The sequence below is a fragment of the Heteronotia binoei genome, chromosome 18 (assembly GCF_032191835.1).
Source record: "Heteronotia binoei isolate CCM8104 ecotype False Entrance Well chromosome 18, APGP_CSIRO_Hbin_v1, whole genome shotgun sequence".
NCBI lineage: Eukaryota > Metazoa > Chordata > Lepidosauria > Squamata > Gekkonidae > Heteronotia > Heteronotia binoei.
Window position 1 is genome coordinate 42,619,576 of NC_083240.1, and position 17,127 is coordinate 42,636,702.

The 17,127-nt window shown below is 48.4% G+C and overlaps 1 protein-coding gene across 5 annotated transcripts in view; it reads right to left on the reverse strand.

Annotated features, from left to right (window-relative positions):
• BCAS3 (BCAS3 microtubule associated cell migration factor) overlaps positions 1–17,127 on the reverse strand; it is an 831,824-nt gene that overhangs the window by 469,167 nt on the left and 345,530 nt on the right. For all 5 annotated transcript variants that reach the window (XM_060259085.1, XM_060259086.1, XM_060259088.1 and 2 more), the window contains one exon: positions 2,498–2,622. In XM_060259085.1, the coding sequence (XP_060115068.1) occupies positions 2,498–2,622 (125 nt within the window). The remainder of the gene's footprint in view (positions 1–2,497; positions 2,623–17,127) is intronic.

A 17,127-nucleotide genomic window follows, 5' to 3' on the forward strand; every position in this document is an offset into this window, starting at 1 on the left:
TAAAATGAATATACTTCCGAGAATTTTATTTTTATTTCAAACGATTCCAATTGCATTACCCAAATCCTTCTTCCAACAACTTAACGAGTTGACTAGAATGTTTATTTGGCAGGGTAAGAAGGCCAGAATAAAAATGAAAGTCATGCAAGACACTAAGCTAAGAGGAGGATTTGCTCTCCCAGACTGGAAATTATACTATAAAGCGTGCTGCATTGCGTGGCTGAGAACTTGGTGTAAATTGGACAATAAAAGGCTACTGTCCATAGAGGGCGATGGTCTGGGAGAAGGTTGGCATAGTTATATGTGGTATAAAACTCCTACTAAAACCGGGCGGTTTCTCAGACATGAAATAAGAAGAGCTTTGTATGCGGTCTGGAGCGAAATAAAAGTACTGTATAAACAGACGCCAAAATGGATTTCCCCGATAGAGGCTTCGTCGCATCCTAAATTATATAATTGGGAAAATCAACAGGACTATGCTTATCTGTTAAATGACCACAATGAACTGATTGAAGAAGAAGTTTTAAAGCTATCTTGGTGGCTACAATGTCAAGTGAGATCGAGATTTCGAAAAGATAAAGAAATAGGTTTTGGGAATTCCGACTCTGATCTAGATTTGATTTTGGAGTCTAAACAAAAATTAATTGCCAAGGTATATGAATGGCTGCTCCAAGCCAAGATGCAGGATGAAGTGGTGAAAGAAGCCTGGATTAGATGGTTGAAAGACTTTGGTTACAATATAGATCTGGAAGAGTGGGAGAAGCTATGGAAGCAGAATATGAAGTTAATAAAACCAGCAGACCTCAAAGAAAATGTGTATAAAATGGTTTATAGATGGTATCTCACTCCAGACAGATTGGCAAAAATATATCCCTCTTACTCCAATAAATGTTGGAAATGTACCGAAGTCAAAGGTTCTCTGTTCCATATATGGTGGCATTGTAAAAAGGCCAGGAAATATTGGACACAAGTCAATATCTGGATTCAAAAAATTCTGAAAATACAAGTAAAGCATGTTCCGGAACTGTATCTCATAAACATTTGCAGACAAAATTTACCAGCGACCAAGTTGAAATTAGTGTTGTACATAGTTACAATTGCCAGAATCTTATATGCTAAGTACTGGAAGGAGGACAGAACTCCTAACAGAGAAGAATTTATATCTAAACTTTTTGAAACGGCGGAAGCAGATTTGATGACCACCCGATTAAGAGGTGGTAATGTGCAGAAATGTCGGGAGGAATGGGACCCTGTATATGACTGGGTTAAAAACAGAGGTTATGATATATGATAGGTTTTGATATATGATATATGACATATGTTATATGATATAAGACATATAAAAACAGAGTATATCAGGATAATGTATAGATGAAGCATTGAACTGTGTAATGCTTTTATGTTTAACCCCCCTATCCCTCTCCAGTGTGGGTGGTTGGTAGTTGGTAGGGGATGATGTGGTAGGGAGTAGTATGTATATTGTGTTGTGTATTGTGTTGTTTTTTATGTTATATGTTTCACGTTATTAGTGTGTTAGCATTTTGTTATGTTTGTAGTTGATTTTTAGTAATAAAACTTTAAAACTTTAAAAAAAAAAAAAAAAAAAAGCGAAAAAAAAAAAAAAAAGAAACTGCCTTCTACAGAATCAGACCCTCCTGGGTCCATCAAAGTCAGTATTGTCCACTCAGACTGGCAGCGGCTTTCTAGGGTCTCAAGCTGAGGTTTTCCACTTGCCTGGACCCTTTTTAGTTGGAGATGCCGTGGATTGAACCTGGGACCTTCTACTTACCAAGCAGATGCTCTACCACTGAACCACCATCCCTCCTGCTGGGATCTTGGAGGCAAAAAAAAAACATCTGGAGAGCTACCTTTGGCCACCCCTGATTTAGGCTAAACCAGCTGGCCAGAATTCAAAATTGGGAGAGAAAATTGTGGGAAAATGGCTGACATCTAGGCAGAGCTCCCCCCCACCCCTTAAAAGCTGGGTTTAGCCGGAGGCATGAGCCTTTTGGCAAGAGCCAAAGGGCTCCTCAACCTTATCCTTAGCCCATATCCTTTATGGGCCACACCAGGGGATTCCAGACCAGCTCAAGATGTTTGGCGGTGGAAAGGGCCATCAAGTCACAATCCACTTGCTGCAACCACACAGGGCTTCAAAGGCAAGGGACATTTGGAGGTGGCTTGCCATGACCTGCCTCTGTGCTGTAGCCCTGGACTTCTTTGGTGGTCTCCCATTCAATCGCTAAACAGGGCCAACTCTGCTTAGCTTCTGAAATCTGACAAGACCAGACTAGTCTGAGCCATCCAGGCGATGTAGGATGATGGGTATGTCTTTCTTCCGTTTGTTTATATTGCAATTTTTTACTCTTTAGATCGTATTTTTGTAAGCTGCTTTGGGCCCCTGATGGAGAGAAAAGCAAGAAATGCCCTAACTAAACAAATAAGGCAAAAGCATCAATTCCAAACGAACGATTCCCCTCCCCCCAAACACACAAACCTTTTTCTCTTTTCAGACCTGGGTTGCTGGCAAACCAAGACCTCGAGGACCCAAAGACGGCAGCAACGCAGAACTCTCCGCCCAGAGATTTGCTGGGTGAGATTTGTGGCGCTGGTTTGCTTTTGCTTTTAGGAGGAGGGGGAAAAAAAGGTGGGGGGGGGGGGGAGAAAGGAAGAGCAAAGTCAAATAATGTAGTCCACCAAAAAGGGATTTTGCTTGAGGAGCAATACAAGATGCCGGGACCTGTTTTCTCAGAATTCCTGACAATCAATAACTCTTGCAGACAGAACAGTGGCTGTTCAGCACTTCCGAAATGCAAGTTTAGTGTGCTCTTTACAGAAAACAGATATAGCTCTCTTGTTCTTGGATTGGCCCTCTTGCACAGTGTCCACAGCTAGCGGCCTCTCTTAGGACTGACAGCTCCGGGTTTGGAAACTTCTGGAGGTTTGGATTAGAGGGAGTGGGGTCTGCCCCAGAGAGCCCCCCTTTCAAAGCAGCCATTTCCTCCAGTGTGAGGATCAGCCGTAACTCCTGGAGATCTCCAGGCCCCACCTGGAAATCAGTTTTCTAGCCTCCGTGCCAAATCTTTCCTGCTACGAGAAGAATACCAGTGCGGTGGCTGGTGGAGTCAGTCCTCCCTTCTGTCAAGGGCTTCACCAGAACCACCAGTCCAGTGGAAGGAGCGGTTCCAAAAGGAAGGGGTTTCAGCCGCAGCCTCACAAGCTCATCCATCTAGTGACAGACCCCTTCAGGCCATCTAACTCCCTTCCCCACCTTCAGTTTGGTGTGGTGGTGAAGTGCGCGGGCTCTTATCTGGGAGAACCGGGTTTGATTCCCCCACTCCTCCCCTTGCAGCTGCTGGAATGGCCTTGGGTCAGCCAGAGCTCTCTTATCTGGGAGAACCGGGTTTGATTCCCCACTCCTCCACTTGCACCCGCTGGAATGGCCTTGGGTCAGCCAGAGCTCTCTTATCTGGGAGAACCGGGTTTGATTCCCCACTTCTCCACTTGCACCCGCTGGAATGGCCTTGGGTCAGCCAGAGCTCTCTTATCTAGGAGAACCGGGTTTGATTCCCCCACTCCTCCACTTGCACCCGCTGGAATGGCCTTGGGTCAGCCATAGCTCTGGCAAAGGTTGTCCTTGAAAGGGCAGCTGCTGTGAGAGCCCTCTCCAGCCCCACTCACCTCACAGGGTGTCTGTTGTGGGAAGGGAAGCTAAAGAATATTGTGGCTGCTCTGAGACTCTGAGATTTAGAGGATAGGGCAGGATATAAATCTAATTTCTTCTTCTTCTTCCAGAAACAAACTGTGTGTGGGGGGAAATTATTGGTAACTTCAAACAGCCCAGAACCCCTGAGCTTCCAGTTCTCCTCCGCCACATGTGCTGCTCCTTGGGCCTAGGGCTGCCAAGCCCCAGGTAGGGCCTGGAGATCTCCTGCTATTACAACTGATCTCCAGATGTCCGAGATCAGTTCCCCCGAAGAAAATGGCGCTTGGGAGGGTGGGCTCTGTGGCATTATGCTCTGTTGAGGTTCCTCCCTCCCCAGGTTTCATCCACCCCCTCCCCCCAAAAAAATCTCCAGGTATTGCCCACCTTACCCACCCAGTCCCTGGCATCCTGGCACGGGCCTCCCCATCCCCTGCATCATGGTCAAGGTGGACCGCAAGAGGCACCCCCTTCCTGGGAGCCTGCACGTTTCCTCTCTCGTTTGGAGTCACAGCACATAACATGGCTCCGAATATCCCCCAGAGAGCCCTGCGTTCAGGGACGAAAAAATCTACTGTCCATCCCAGGACCAAAAGAAGCCAGGTTGCGTAGGACACGGACCAGGGCTTTCTCGGTGGTAGCGCCAGAACTCTGGAACGCTCTCCCGGAGGCCATAAGGGCCCTGCGGGATCTGCCTACGTTCCGCAGGGCCTGCAAGACCGAATTGTTCCGACAGGCCTTCGATATCTAACTGAGAGGGAGCTGCCACTGGACATCATCTAGAGCACCAAGTAGAGTACTGGTGGTCACCACCGAATTTTCAGTACCGCCTGTATTGTACTGTATTAACACAGCACCATGAAATGGTTTTAAATAATTTAAATATGTCATTATGTTTTATTGGTTTTAATGGTAGTAATGTAATGTTGTGAGCCACCCTGAGCCCGCTTGCGGAGAGGGCGGGATATAAGCTTAATGTAATAAATAAATAAATTTACTCAGATTGTCTTTCCCTTCCCTAAAGAACAGGCAGAACCAAAGACAGGAGGTGACGGCACATGGACGCCGTCAAGGGAGGAAGGGTAGAAGCAGGATTACAGTCCAGAGATAAAAATGGCTTGGCTTTCAATTGTTCGTGCGGAGCTGCCAGAAAAAGCAAGACAGCTCCCCTCTCCCCGGCCCCCTTTTCCAGTTTTACCTTTATCTTTTCCCCGCGTACACCTTCTTTTGAATTGCATCCCACTCCGAGGCCTGCCGAAGTCTGCTGGGCTCTACCCCACAGTCTTTCCTATTACTAACGTTCTTAAGAATTATTGTTTCAAGAACTGGCAGTCCTCACAGAACTACGAAACAAAGATCGAGCCTGTCTGCGAGGAGTAAGTGGTTAATCCCATGGCTCTGTTTAGAACGGGCTCACCCGGGACCTTCCTAACCCATCCCTCTCCCCCTCCTTTCCCTCAAACCTGATTTGGCAGCAACCCAAGCAAGAGCCAAATGGGGGGCCTTGGTATGGGCCTCCGTTACAACCCCCAGAACTTCAGAAGCATCTCAAAGGCAGGGATCCACGGAAGATGTCGTTTCCAAGGAACCTCAGGGACTACATCTCCCATAGACCCTTGCACCACAGTCCATTTTCTTTTGGCAATGCTGAACGTTTTCACAGAAGCTAACTCTCTCCCTACGGTGGGCTGCGAATGGGCCCGTTAAGAGCCGGTCCACCACTGTGGCAAGAAGGTTGGGTTCCGCTCATCAAGCGTCCGAGGCTTTCTGAACTGTTCATTTCACACCAGTGTCCTGAAACTGATGCCAATGCTACCAGTAAGAGATTTATTTTGCCCACTTGCAACTGCTGATTAAAATTTACAGCAAAACTGTCAGCCCGTTGTGCGAGAAGTGCGGGAAGCAAGACGAGGAAACATGCGGAACGTGACAGAGACAATATCCACAGGACGTTTACAAGCATGCCAAGATTACAAGGCCCGGGAGCATCCCCTCATGCAGCACAGGGCTTCTTGCCTGTTCTTTTTCACAGGTCTACGTTGTCCATCTTGTTCATGATCCACACAAACCCACTGTCTAAGACAAGTGTCTGCTGAAAACAGCGTTGGCATGCGGGCGCCGATGCTGGGCTGCCACCCCAGAGGGCACTGGGTGGAGCGGAAACCGTTGGTGGGAGGACTTGGCTACGCTTTTAATTTGGTTTCCATTGGACGCCTAATGTTTGGTGCCCTTGCAGTTTCTGCTGCTTCGTTAGTTGCCTTGAGTCTGAGGCATAAGTGTTTTAAATAATTAAGTGAATAAACTCTAATGCACAACTGTGGCTCTACTCTACACATGGTTGTCCGTAGAGGGATTCATTTGTATTTACTTGGCACATCTCTGTTTACTCCGAGAACTGAGTGACGTGCTCTTCTGTGGGCCCTGTTCATTGCAGTGAGGTTTGCACATGGAGAAATAGACCTTCCCAGGCAGGATCTCTGCCCCTTTTCTGTTAATCTAAATCCTTCGCTTGAGGTAGCCCAGCAGAAGAGCCACCAATGGAAATACGTGGTGGCAACTCTCACCCCAACCTCCCTTGCCAAGAAACACGGTAGCATAATCCCACCTCCATCCCTGACAGCAATTAAGGGAAAGTAAATTATCCTTGCCAGAGTGAGGTGCACATACGCTCTCTGCACATCTACACATGAAGCTGCCTTACACTGAATCAGTCCACTGGACCATCAAGGTCACTACTGTCTACTAAGAATGGTGACAGACTTGGAGTCTCAGAGCGGCTTACAATCTCCTTTCCCTTCCTCTCTCCACAACAGACACCTTGTGAAGTAGGTGGGGCTGAGTGAGAGAACTGCTCTTGTGGGAACAGCTCTGAGAGAACTGTAACTGACCCAAGGTCACTTAGCAGGTACATGCAGAGGAGTGGGAAATCAAACCCAGTTCACCCAGATCAGAGTCCACGCACTTATCAAATACACCAAAGTCAGCATCAAGTCAGCTCTAACCAAAGTCAGCACAAAGCCAGTACAGGGTCAGTCTGACCCTCCAGAAAAAAAGACTGTCTTATCATATGTCTCCATTATGCAGAGCAAGAGAGGGTGAGGAGACTGGCTGGTCGGTTTGAAGGCCATCCATTCATTACTATAGAATGACACCTCCACCCCCAGAAACCCACTCCAGAGGAACAATCAGTACCAAAGAAAATAAGCCCCCAGAAGAATGTATTCTTCTCATCCTCCCCAAACAACTGCAGGGGGCAACAGCACTAGAATCCCATCTAACATTTTGGGAGAGAAAGCTCTTCACCTAACGCTGGAAGCAGGTCTCCAGGGTCTCAGGCTGAGGTCCTTCACAACATCTGCTGCCACCTCCTTTACTGGAGATGCTGGAGACTGAACCTGTATGCCAAGCAGATGCTCTACCACTGAGCCACACTTCTTGCAGGAGTTCTTTAGCATCTGCAGAGTTAACCGGCAAACAAGGCTAAGCAGGAAGGTCGCTTCCACCGAGTCTCTTTCTGAGCCCTTGATGCCCCAAAGAATTATGATTTTTCGCAACGCAAGTATAAACAGTTTTAAAGGAAACGGAATAAAGTATGCTCTATTTACACCAAACCCTCTAAAACAAACGTCTTCTCCAACACACGCTGAAGCTCTGGCTGACCGTGCCAAAACATTTTCACTTCAAGACTGATGTTTTGTAGACAGAAAGAGGCAGCCTTGTAAAACACAATTACTCTTGTGATGAAAACTTAAATGGGAAGAGGGGAAGAAGAGAGAAACTTGGTATACTGTATTTGCTTTGAATGTTGTTTGGCAAAAGGAAGGATATCCTGAACCAATGTCATCAAATCCGTGCTAGAAAGGGTTATAGCACTGGAATCCTTAATACTAGTACCTCTTCCCCACCACCCCCCGCCAATGCCGCTGCGCCTACCCCCCCAGCCTTAATGTTACCCTGGAGTATTCATTAATGCATTCCACTTCAAATTACCCTCTCTTATAAAAGACGGCCAAATTGTTTTCCAAATTGATGCACATGGCTACACTTTTGGAGAACTCTAGTTTTCACGCAAATGCAATTGTTGAACACTGGTTTGGAAACGATAAATCAGCCTCTTCCTCTAAGTATCCAGGAGTTGCCTTTTCAGACTGTATTAAACGATTTTTTTAAAAAATGAAGAAAGGTAAGTGGCAGCTGATTTCCTCCATTCCCAATGCTTCTGGTGTGCGCATGCGCAGGTCAGCGTACACCACTTAACCTGTCAACACCTTGTAAATTATGGCAACCAGAGATGCTAAACAGAAAAGTTTGGTCTCTCCATAATGATGTTAACAACGAGAATGAAAACATACAGCAAGCAAAGTCACAAGTTTCGTTGGGCAGGCGTGCAATCTTCAAAGGAATGGAATCAGCCACTGTGGGAAGCTAAGGGTCAATTCCTTCCTCTATGCAGGAGATACAACAGACACATGGGAGAGATTGTCTCATCATTCAAGATGGTTCATAATTGAGCGCTAGGTATGTATAAAGGCACATGGGGCTTTGTACCAGGAATCCTGGCCAGAGGGCTTGGGTACCTTTTGCTATTGGGATAGCACGAAAGGAGAGGGAGCTGCTAACTTATTTCGAAATTGACCTTTAATCCTAGTTTAGACCTGCCCCCAAACTGACATTCTACATTAGAATCAGACAAGCCAACTCTATGACTCTGTGATTCTATGATTTCAGCGTAGAATGTCAGCTTGGGGACAGGGCTAAACCAGGATTAAAGGTCTAGAGCGAAATTGGTCTTGGTCCCTGCTGCTCTACAGCACAGCCACTACAGATGGCCAGAAAGGGTACTGCAGCCTCCAGCCCAGCAGGACCCAAGGAGCCAACTGGGGCCCAACTGCTGGCTCTGACCTGACAGAGCAATGAGTTAATCTGTGGAAGATGGACTCCCTGCCCATCTTGCAGTTGTCACTCCTACTGAGCAGGGTTCCCTTGAAGCTGAGATTGTGAGCGGCTGCTCATTAACACTGGAAGCCGCCCCCCCTCAGCAGCAATCTGGAGCCGCGCAGGGTCTTGCGCTGACCATGGTCCATTTTCAGATCACATCAGTTCTCTTCTGCACAGGATGTGAAATGCTCCACTCAGTGTGTGTGAGGGAAGGGGGGATTAGAGAGGACACATGAGCCCCAAAGGTTGCTGCAATTGGCTAACCAACATCTCTTGGCCATCCCTGGCCCAAACGAGGTCTGTCTTGCCTCGACCAGGGCCAGCGCCTTTTTGGCCCTGGCCCTAACCTGGTGGAATCAGCTCCCTATGGAGATACAGGTCTGACCGGATTTGTTACCTTTCCGTACAGCCTGTAAGACGGAGCTGTTCCGCCAAGCGTTTGGTTGAGGCAAGTGGGCGTCCTTCTCATTGCCTATACCATCTGCTGTCCTCCCACACAGTGATCATTCATCCGAATTATAATATCTGGGCTACTGATTATACACCAACCTGCACTATGAGCCCGCCCACCTTTGTTATATAGTACTGGGTTATGTCGTTTTGCTTTTAATTGCATTTTATTGGTTTTATTGTATTTGACTGGTTTTACTCGGATGTGATCCGCCCAGAGCCTGTTGGGGAAAGGGCGGAATATAAATTTACCGAAATAAATAAATAAAACATTGCTAGTGAGCCATTGGCATGCTTGCTTCTCAACTTCCAACCCCGGCGATGTAGTCTGGGCTCTGACTCCATCGTGTAAGTTGCAACCTGTTTGCACTCTCTGGCAACACAAATTAAAAAACAAAATTCCCAGTCCGTGTCTGGGTGCATGGACATTACACAGAAGTAGTTTTTAGAAAGAAAACTTTGCAAAAAGAAGTCGAGTGTTGTTGGCTGTGGCCCATACCTTGGAGGTCTCTGTACATGCACACTGTGGTAAGGCCAACCTACACAGTTTTTGAGTCAGGTCTGGGTTTTCCCCTCAGCCACACAGCAGCCGCGGGAACATCGTTTTTAAAGCCTGTGGGAGCCGGAGGCAGCTTGGGATTGTGCGGAGGGAAAGGAAGGGCTCCGGCCTCCTGCCTCATCTTTTTTCTTTTTTTCAGAGCCCAAATGGTCTAAATTAGGAGTTATTTGCATAACTTTGGAGCTGCGCAAAACTTGGACTTGAGTCGTTCAAAGCGATTCGTGTAGCCCAGGGGCAGTCAAACTTGCTTATAAGAGCTACAAAGAATAAACGTCAGATGTCTGAGAGCTGCAAGAAAAGGAAGGAAGGAAGGAAGGAAGGAAGGAAGGAAGGAAGGAAGGAAGGAAGGAAGGAAGGAAGGAAGGAAGGAAGGAAGGAAGGAAGGAAGGAAGGAAGGAAGGAAGGCGGGAGGGAGGGAGGGAGGGAGGGAGGGAGGGAGGGAGGAAGGAAGGAAGGAAGGAAGGAAGGAAGGAAGGAAGGAAGGAAGGAAGGAAGGAAGGAAGGAAGGAAGGAAGGAAGGAAGGAAGATCAGATCAGAGAGGGAGTGAGAGGTGGAAAAAAGCAACTTTAAGTCCATTCTCTAAGCTGATGGTTGGCTTGGCTTGGAGAAGTTATTTAAAGAGAGATATGCCTTCTCCAGCTGGTCAATGAGGTGGTGGGGGCTTTGAAAGTCACACAATATGTGTGAAAGAAGCACATGTGGCTCCCAAGTTGCACTGTAGCCACCCTTGCTCCAGCCCATGGAAGGCCCTGTGATCCATCAGCACCCCGATCAGGATGGCATTCTACGTAGCTGCTGTGGTGGAGAACCAGACTTGCCCAGACCCAGAGAATCCTGATTTAAATCTGTGTTTAATCACGAGCTCCCTAAAGGGGTAGGAACAGTTGTTTTAACAGTCAGTGCATTTACAAATACGGCATGCAACCTTCCTGAATCAGGTATGTCCGAACTGCACAAATTAACTATAGTTTACTGATTTGTGTGATGCTGCTAATGTGGCTTTGTGGGCTGCCGTGAAAGCCCCTTGCTGGAGTCGCCATACGTTGGTTAGGGCTTGATGGCATTTACAGATGTCTGCTACAACTTGGGAAGGATACATCGTAACCACCTTTGTGGGGTGGCTGCTTTAAGTCCAGGGTCATTTTATTCCTTGCATAACGGTGGTATGGGAGTGTCTTAAATTCAAGGCTGTTTTCTTTTGGGGTAAATATGGTATTGCATTTTATTGCTGGCTCGGTTTAAACTAAATTATTCTAAATTTGTAAGTGGCCTCTTGACACTATTTGTTAGCAGACGGGTGGGTAAAACCCCTTTAAACAATTCACTGACATGAGCTGATGTGAAAAAGATTTGCAAAAAGCTGAACATCTGAGAACCACCGCTGGCACAGAGGAAACCCACGGCTCTGTTTAGGGCTTTCCGTTGCCTTGTGTCGAGACTGAGAAGTTTCACGCCCCAAGTAGATTCTGTACTGTCCTTGTAGCCAGCATTTCAGAGGAAATGGGCATCAAGGAAAAATCCATCTGCAAACTAAGTAACAGCAGAAATTTGAGGGGGGGAATGGAACTAACAGTTTCAGGTAGGTGATCAGGCTGGCCTGCAGTAGAAGAGTAAGATACCTTAAGATCAAGATGTTCAATAGTATAAGCTTTCCAGGGTATAAGCTTCTGCAAGTGTTCCACTGGCTGCCTATTTGTTACGAAGCTCAATTTAAGGCACTGGCTATCACATACATATAAGAGCCCCATGGCACAGAGTGGTAAAGCTGCAGTACCGCAGTCGGAGCCCTCTGCTCACGACCTGAGTTCGATCCCAGTGGAAGCTGGTTCAGGTAGCCAGCTCCAGGTTGACTCAGTCTTCCATCCTTCCGAGGTCGGTAAAATGTGTACCCAGCTTGCTGGGGGGAAAGTGTAGATGATTGGGGAAGGCAATGGCAAACCACCCCGTAAAAAGTCTGCCGTGAAAACAACATCACCCCAGAGTCGAAAATGACTGGTGCTTGTGCAGGGGACTACCTTTACCTTTATCACATACAAAGCCCTTCATGGCTTTGGCCCCTATGAGGTCGAGGTGGTGGCTGTGCTGGTCTGAAGCAGCAAAACAAATGTTGAGTCCCGTGGCACCTTTAAGACCAACAAAAGTTTACTCAAGGTATGAGCTTTCATGTGCGCATGCACTTCAGCACGGCTTTTTTTTGTAGCAGAATCTCCTTTGCATATTAGGCTACATCCCCGTTATGCAATCAATCCTCCAAGAGTTTACAGGGCCTACGTCAGGGGGGGTGTAGCCTAATATGCAAAAGAGTTCCTGCTACCAAAAAAAGCCGTGCATTTCAGTATCTGAGGAATCGTGCCTGTGCACGAAAGCTCATACCTTGAATAAACTTTTGTTGGTCTTAAAGGTGCCGCTGGACTCGAAATTGGCCCCTGCTGTTTTGTAGGGCCACCTCTCTCCCTTTGCTCCATCACGACATCTTTGCTCACGGCAGCAGGGGCTTCTGCAAATCAGATACCCGATGAAGGCAACTTTGACTCTCAAAAACTCACACTCTGGAAATCTTGTTGGTCTTTAAGGTTCCGCTGGACTCAACTCTTGCTCACTTAACTAACAGCTTCTCTGAATGAATGCAATAAATAATCTCACTGAAAGCAATAAATAATCTCACTGAAAGCAATAAATAATCTCACTGAAATGTCTTTTCTCTCGCTCCATCCACGCACTTCTGAGAAGACATATCTGGAGACAGTTGCAAAGTAAGGGACATTAATTAGTCAGTTGCAAAGTAAGGGACATTCCAAGTTCCTCCTGAAGGAGATTCTCTCTCTCTTTCTGTTTTTTAGTTGAAATCAACCACTAAAAATAATTATAGGTCCTTTTTTAAGACCCTGCGCAAGCAAATACAGCTGACGAATCCACGCTCAATTTTGCTGACATAATTTTAGGTCTCATTAAGACCTTAATGAAAACAGTATGTAGAACATCCCCCCGCCCTCCAGAAAAGCTCTCTCGCTTTTTTTTTAATCCTTCCAATGTCTACATAAGCAAACAAAGGTTCATTTTCCTGAGTGCGCTGCAGCCGTGGCATCAAACGGACCACAAGAGACTCTTGCGAGAGTGCGTACGATGATTTAAGGTCTATTATATTTCATATGTTCCTCACTTTAATCTCGAGCTTTTAATCTTGGCATGGGGCAACAGTCATCCCCAGCAGATCAGGGACTGTGAGGTTCTGGACAGACCCTACAAGCACCCACTTCATTTCTCCCAATGTGAGCTGGTGATGCATGCTGGAGAGACAATCCACATTCAAACCTTCTTTTCTTTTTTTAAAAAAGGGCCCACTGAAGTGTGGGGTGGGGGGTGGGGGGAATCACATCTGCAGACGGTGAAGACGAATAATAAAAAGGAATAACACTGCGTGGTCGCAAGCACTTTGGAGTGTTCAAAGCCATTTTAACTCGACGATCCTTTTAACAAAATGGGGGAAGCGAAGGCAGAGCAGGTTCATACGTTTGCCGAATTCTTTTGAACACATCCGACTCTGCCTTATGCAGATGCAGCAGAACAAAAAGGGGGAGATGCCAGATGACAGTCGACTGATTTGTTATTGTTTCACCACGCAGGCTTCAACAGGGGGAACCAGAACGTTTGCCTAGCGCCAGAACTGTCCACAGCAAATAGTAAATTACTCAGCAATCATCTGACATTTCTTCCTTTTTGTTATGTTGGCACATTGCTGAGTGCAGCCCATTTTTTCAATATTCAGGGACAGCTCTTCAGACTACAAGGTCAGTGCAGTCTAGATGCGGCTCTCTCCCAGGCAGAGCTCTTTTGCATTACCTGCTACCTGATCCTTTTTGTAGGAGAACGTGGGGATTGAACCTGGGACCTTCTGCATGCCAAGAGGATGCCCTACCACTGAGTCACGGCACCGCCTAGCCAATCAACAGGAAGGGACCGGAGGGGCAGGATTCCAGGGACCCTGGCTGGAGTTGTACAAGCAGGCCTTGAATTCAGCAGGAGCCCCCAGGAGCGCAACTCCTGAACCTTTCGGAGAGTTCCCCCTCCTCCTACCTACCTTGTCCATTGAATAGTAGGTGCAGCTACATAACAATCCCCGGATGAGCTCCACCACCTATTTTTCTACAAAACGACCCCTGTGTACAAGTGAATTTTTTTCTTTAGACATGATGCCTGATTGACATCTGAGAGGGGTTCTAGATGATGATGATGATATTGGATTTATATCCCGCCCTCCACTCCGAAGAGTCTCAGAGTGGCTCACAATCTCCTTTACCTCCCTCCCCACCCACAACAAGCACCCTGTGAGGTGGGTGGGGCTGGCCTTTCAAGGACAACCTCTGCCAGAGCTATGGCTGACCCAAGGCCATGCCAGCAAATGCAAGTGGAGGCGTGGGGAATCAAACCTGGTTCTCCCAGATAAGAGTCCGCACACTTAACCAGTACACCAGACTGGCTCTCCCCTTCTTCTAGAAGGGGAGGAGGAGGGGGAGATTGTACCCCGCCCTTCACTTGGAGTCTCAGAGCACCTTACAATCTCCTTTCCCTTCCTCTCCCACACATCAGACGCCCTGTGAGGTAGGTGGGACTGAGAGGGCTCCTAGAGAACTGCTCCTGAGAGACCAGCTCTGCAAGAACTGGGACTGACCCAAGGTCCCCCAGCAGCGGCATGTGGCAGAGGAGTGAGGAATCGAACCCAGTTCCCCAGATTAGAGCCTGCCATTCTTAACCACTACAACAACCTGGCTCTCTAGAGAGCCCTGGTGGCTCTGAACCAGCTCTGTTTCCCCTCCACAACATGTCTCCCATAACACAGGCCAAACCCCAGGAGGATGACCCGCTCGGCAATTGCGGCTCCTCAAAACAGCCAATCCGGAGCGTACACAATCATTAGTGCCAAGCCCTCACTTGACTTTACAGGGGAGTGTGGAGGGGGGCACATCCCTTCATCAGAGGAAGACGTGGCCATAAACTGGGCCATGGAGGGTTTCCTCAAGGATGCTTAGTAAGTTCAAAGCTGAGGCAAGATTTGCAGGAGGGACTTCCAGGCTCAATCCCTTAGATCTGCTAGACTATGCTAACTCTCACAAAATAGTCTTGAAACGAAGGCTATGCGAACCCATCTCTAAGCAACACCTTATCGGAGCAACAGAGGACAAAGATGAGCAAATGAATAAACTAACAGGTTTATTGATTTATTTCACTTGTATTCCACCTTCCTCCCCAATGGGGACTCAAAGCAGATTACATCTGCCTCCTCTCCTCCATTTTACCCTCACAACAACGCTGCGAGCTAGGTCTGGTTGAGAGTGCATAACTGGTCCAGGGTCACCCAGTCAGTTCTCATGAGAGAGCGGAGATTCAAACTTGGCTCTCCCAGAACCCGCTCCGACGCTCTAACCACTACATCGTACTGCCTCTATGCATTGTTTTTTGGATGGCATTCAGATTTACTGGGCTTGGCATGAAAAAAGAGGAGGCATGACCCAGGCTCCCAGTCCTCACGCTTTTAAAGAGGGGGGATGACCCAGGCTCCCAGCTCTCATGCTCACTGTCTGGTGGAGGTAACGGAGATCTCTTGTTGCTACTGGAGGAAGCTGCCTCCACTCCAGGAAGGATCGTGGCTGCAGGCAAGTTAAACTGAGGCAATGTGTCCAGACTGGCTCACAAGGGCAGGATCTGGAATGCAAGCTCATCAAGAGCAGGGGGGGAGGGGGGCTCAGGGACGGCATGCTGGGGAACCTGGTCACTCTGGGTTAGGGTTGCCAACCTCCAGTTGGTGGCTGGAGACCTCATGGGATAGCAACTGATTTCAGGCTGCAGAGATCAGTTCCCTTGGAGAAAACGGCTGCTTTGGAAAGTGGGCTGCACGGCGTGACGCCCCCGGAGGTCCCTCCCCTTCCCAAACCCCACCTCCAGCTCCACCCACAAAAATCACCAGGAATTTCCCAATCCAAAGTTGGCAACCCTAGTCTGGGTGCACAAAAATAATCTTTGCCTGGGGAAGCCCCGTGATTCCCAGAAGCCTTTCAGGAATAACTCTCTGCTGACCGTCGATCGTGAGTTCATCCCACCCCTGGAATCCAACGACAAGCAGCAGGGACAGCCAGCCAGGGCTGGCCACCCCAGAGGGCCAGCCCTAGACTGTCAGGTGCCCTAGACAAGGCTAACATCTGGCACCCTCCCCCCACACTGATAATATCACTGGATCTCATTGGGGGGGGGGCTTGCCCAATTCAGTGCCCCCCAGAAGGCCGGCGCCCTAGGCAATCACCTAGTTTGCCTAGTGGTAGGGCCAGCCCCGGCACCCAACTTAACAGGCTGTGGCTGAAAGGGCGATACGGTAGGCTCGGACTGAAGCATTTCTTTGAAATCTCCTGTATGCCTGCTTACTGGACCAAGCAGCACCATCCATTCTTCCTTATCACGCTTTGTTCTACACTAAAGGTAAAAGGTCAAGGTAGTCTCCTGTGCAAGCACCCCTGACTCTGGGGTGATGTTGCTTTCACAATATTTCACAGCAGACTTTTTACAGAGTGGTTTGCCACTGCCTTCCCCAGTCCTCTACGCTTTCCCCCCAGCAAGCTGGGGACTCCTTTGACCGACCTCGGAAGGATGGAAGGCTGACTCAGCCTGGAGCCGGCTACCTGAAAACCCAGTTTCCGCTGGGATCGAACTCAGGTCGTGAGCAGAGGGCTCCGACTGCAGCACTGCAGCTTTACCACTCTGCGCCACGGGGTTCTACACTCACCAGACCTAAATGCTTCCCTGATCACAGTTTTTGCTGAACACCCACTCAATGAATGATGTACATAGAGGGTTGACAAGTCCCCCCTGGCCACCAGCAGCGGGTGGGAGTAGTGTTGCCAGCTCCAGGTTAGGAGCTCCTGGAGACTGAGAGTGGAGCTTGGAGAAGACAGGGACCTCAGTGGGGTGCAACGCCGTAAAGCCCACCCTCCAAAGCAGCCATTTCTCTTGTAGCTTTGAGATGAGCTGTAATTCCGGGAGATCCCCAGGTCCCACCTGGAGGCTGGCATCCCTGTGCCCGCCTTCAAGTACCCGAAAAGCTCTTTGTACGCAGCCTCAAGCCAGCCGTGACCTGCAGGGAATGCCTCTGGCGCAGACACAACAGCAGAGAACGAGGAATATGGGCTTAATAATACCAAGGCAGAACTAAACGTGAAGGCAAAGACAGGTCTGCTGCAGAAAAGTGGCAACTCTGTGTTGAGTCTCCCCTCCTGGAACTCTGTCCAAGCTGGAAGAAGAAGAAGACCGCAGATTTATACCCCGCCCTTCTCTCTGAATCAGAGTCTCAGAGTGGCTCACAATCTCCTTTATCTCCTTCCCCCACAACAGGCACCCTGTGAGGTGGGTGGGGCTGAGAGGGCTCTCACAGCAGCTGCCCTTTCAAGGACAACCCCTACGAGAGCTATGGCTGACCCGAGGCCGTTCCAG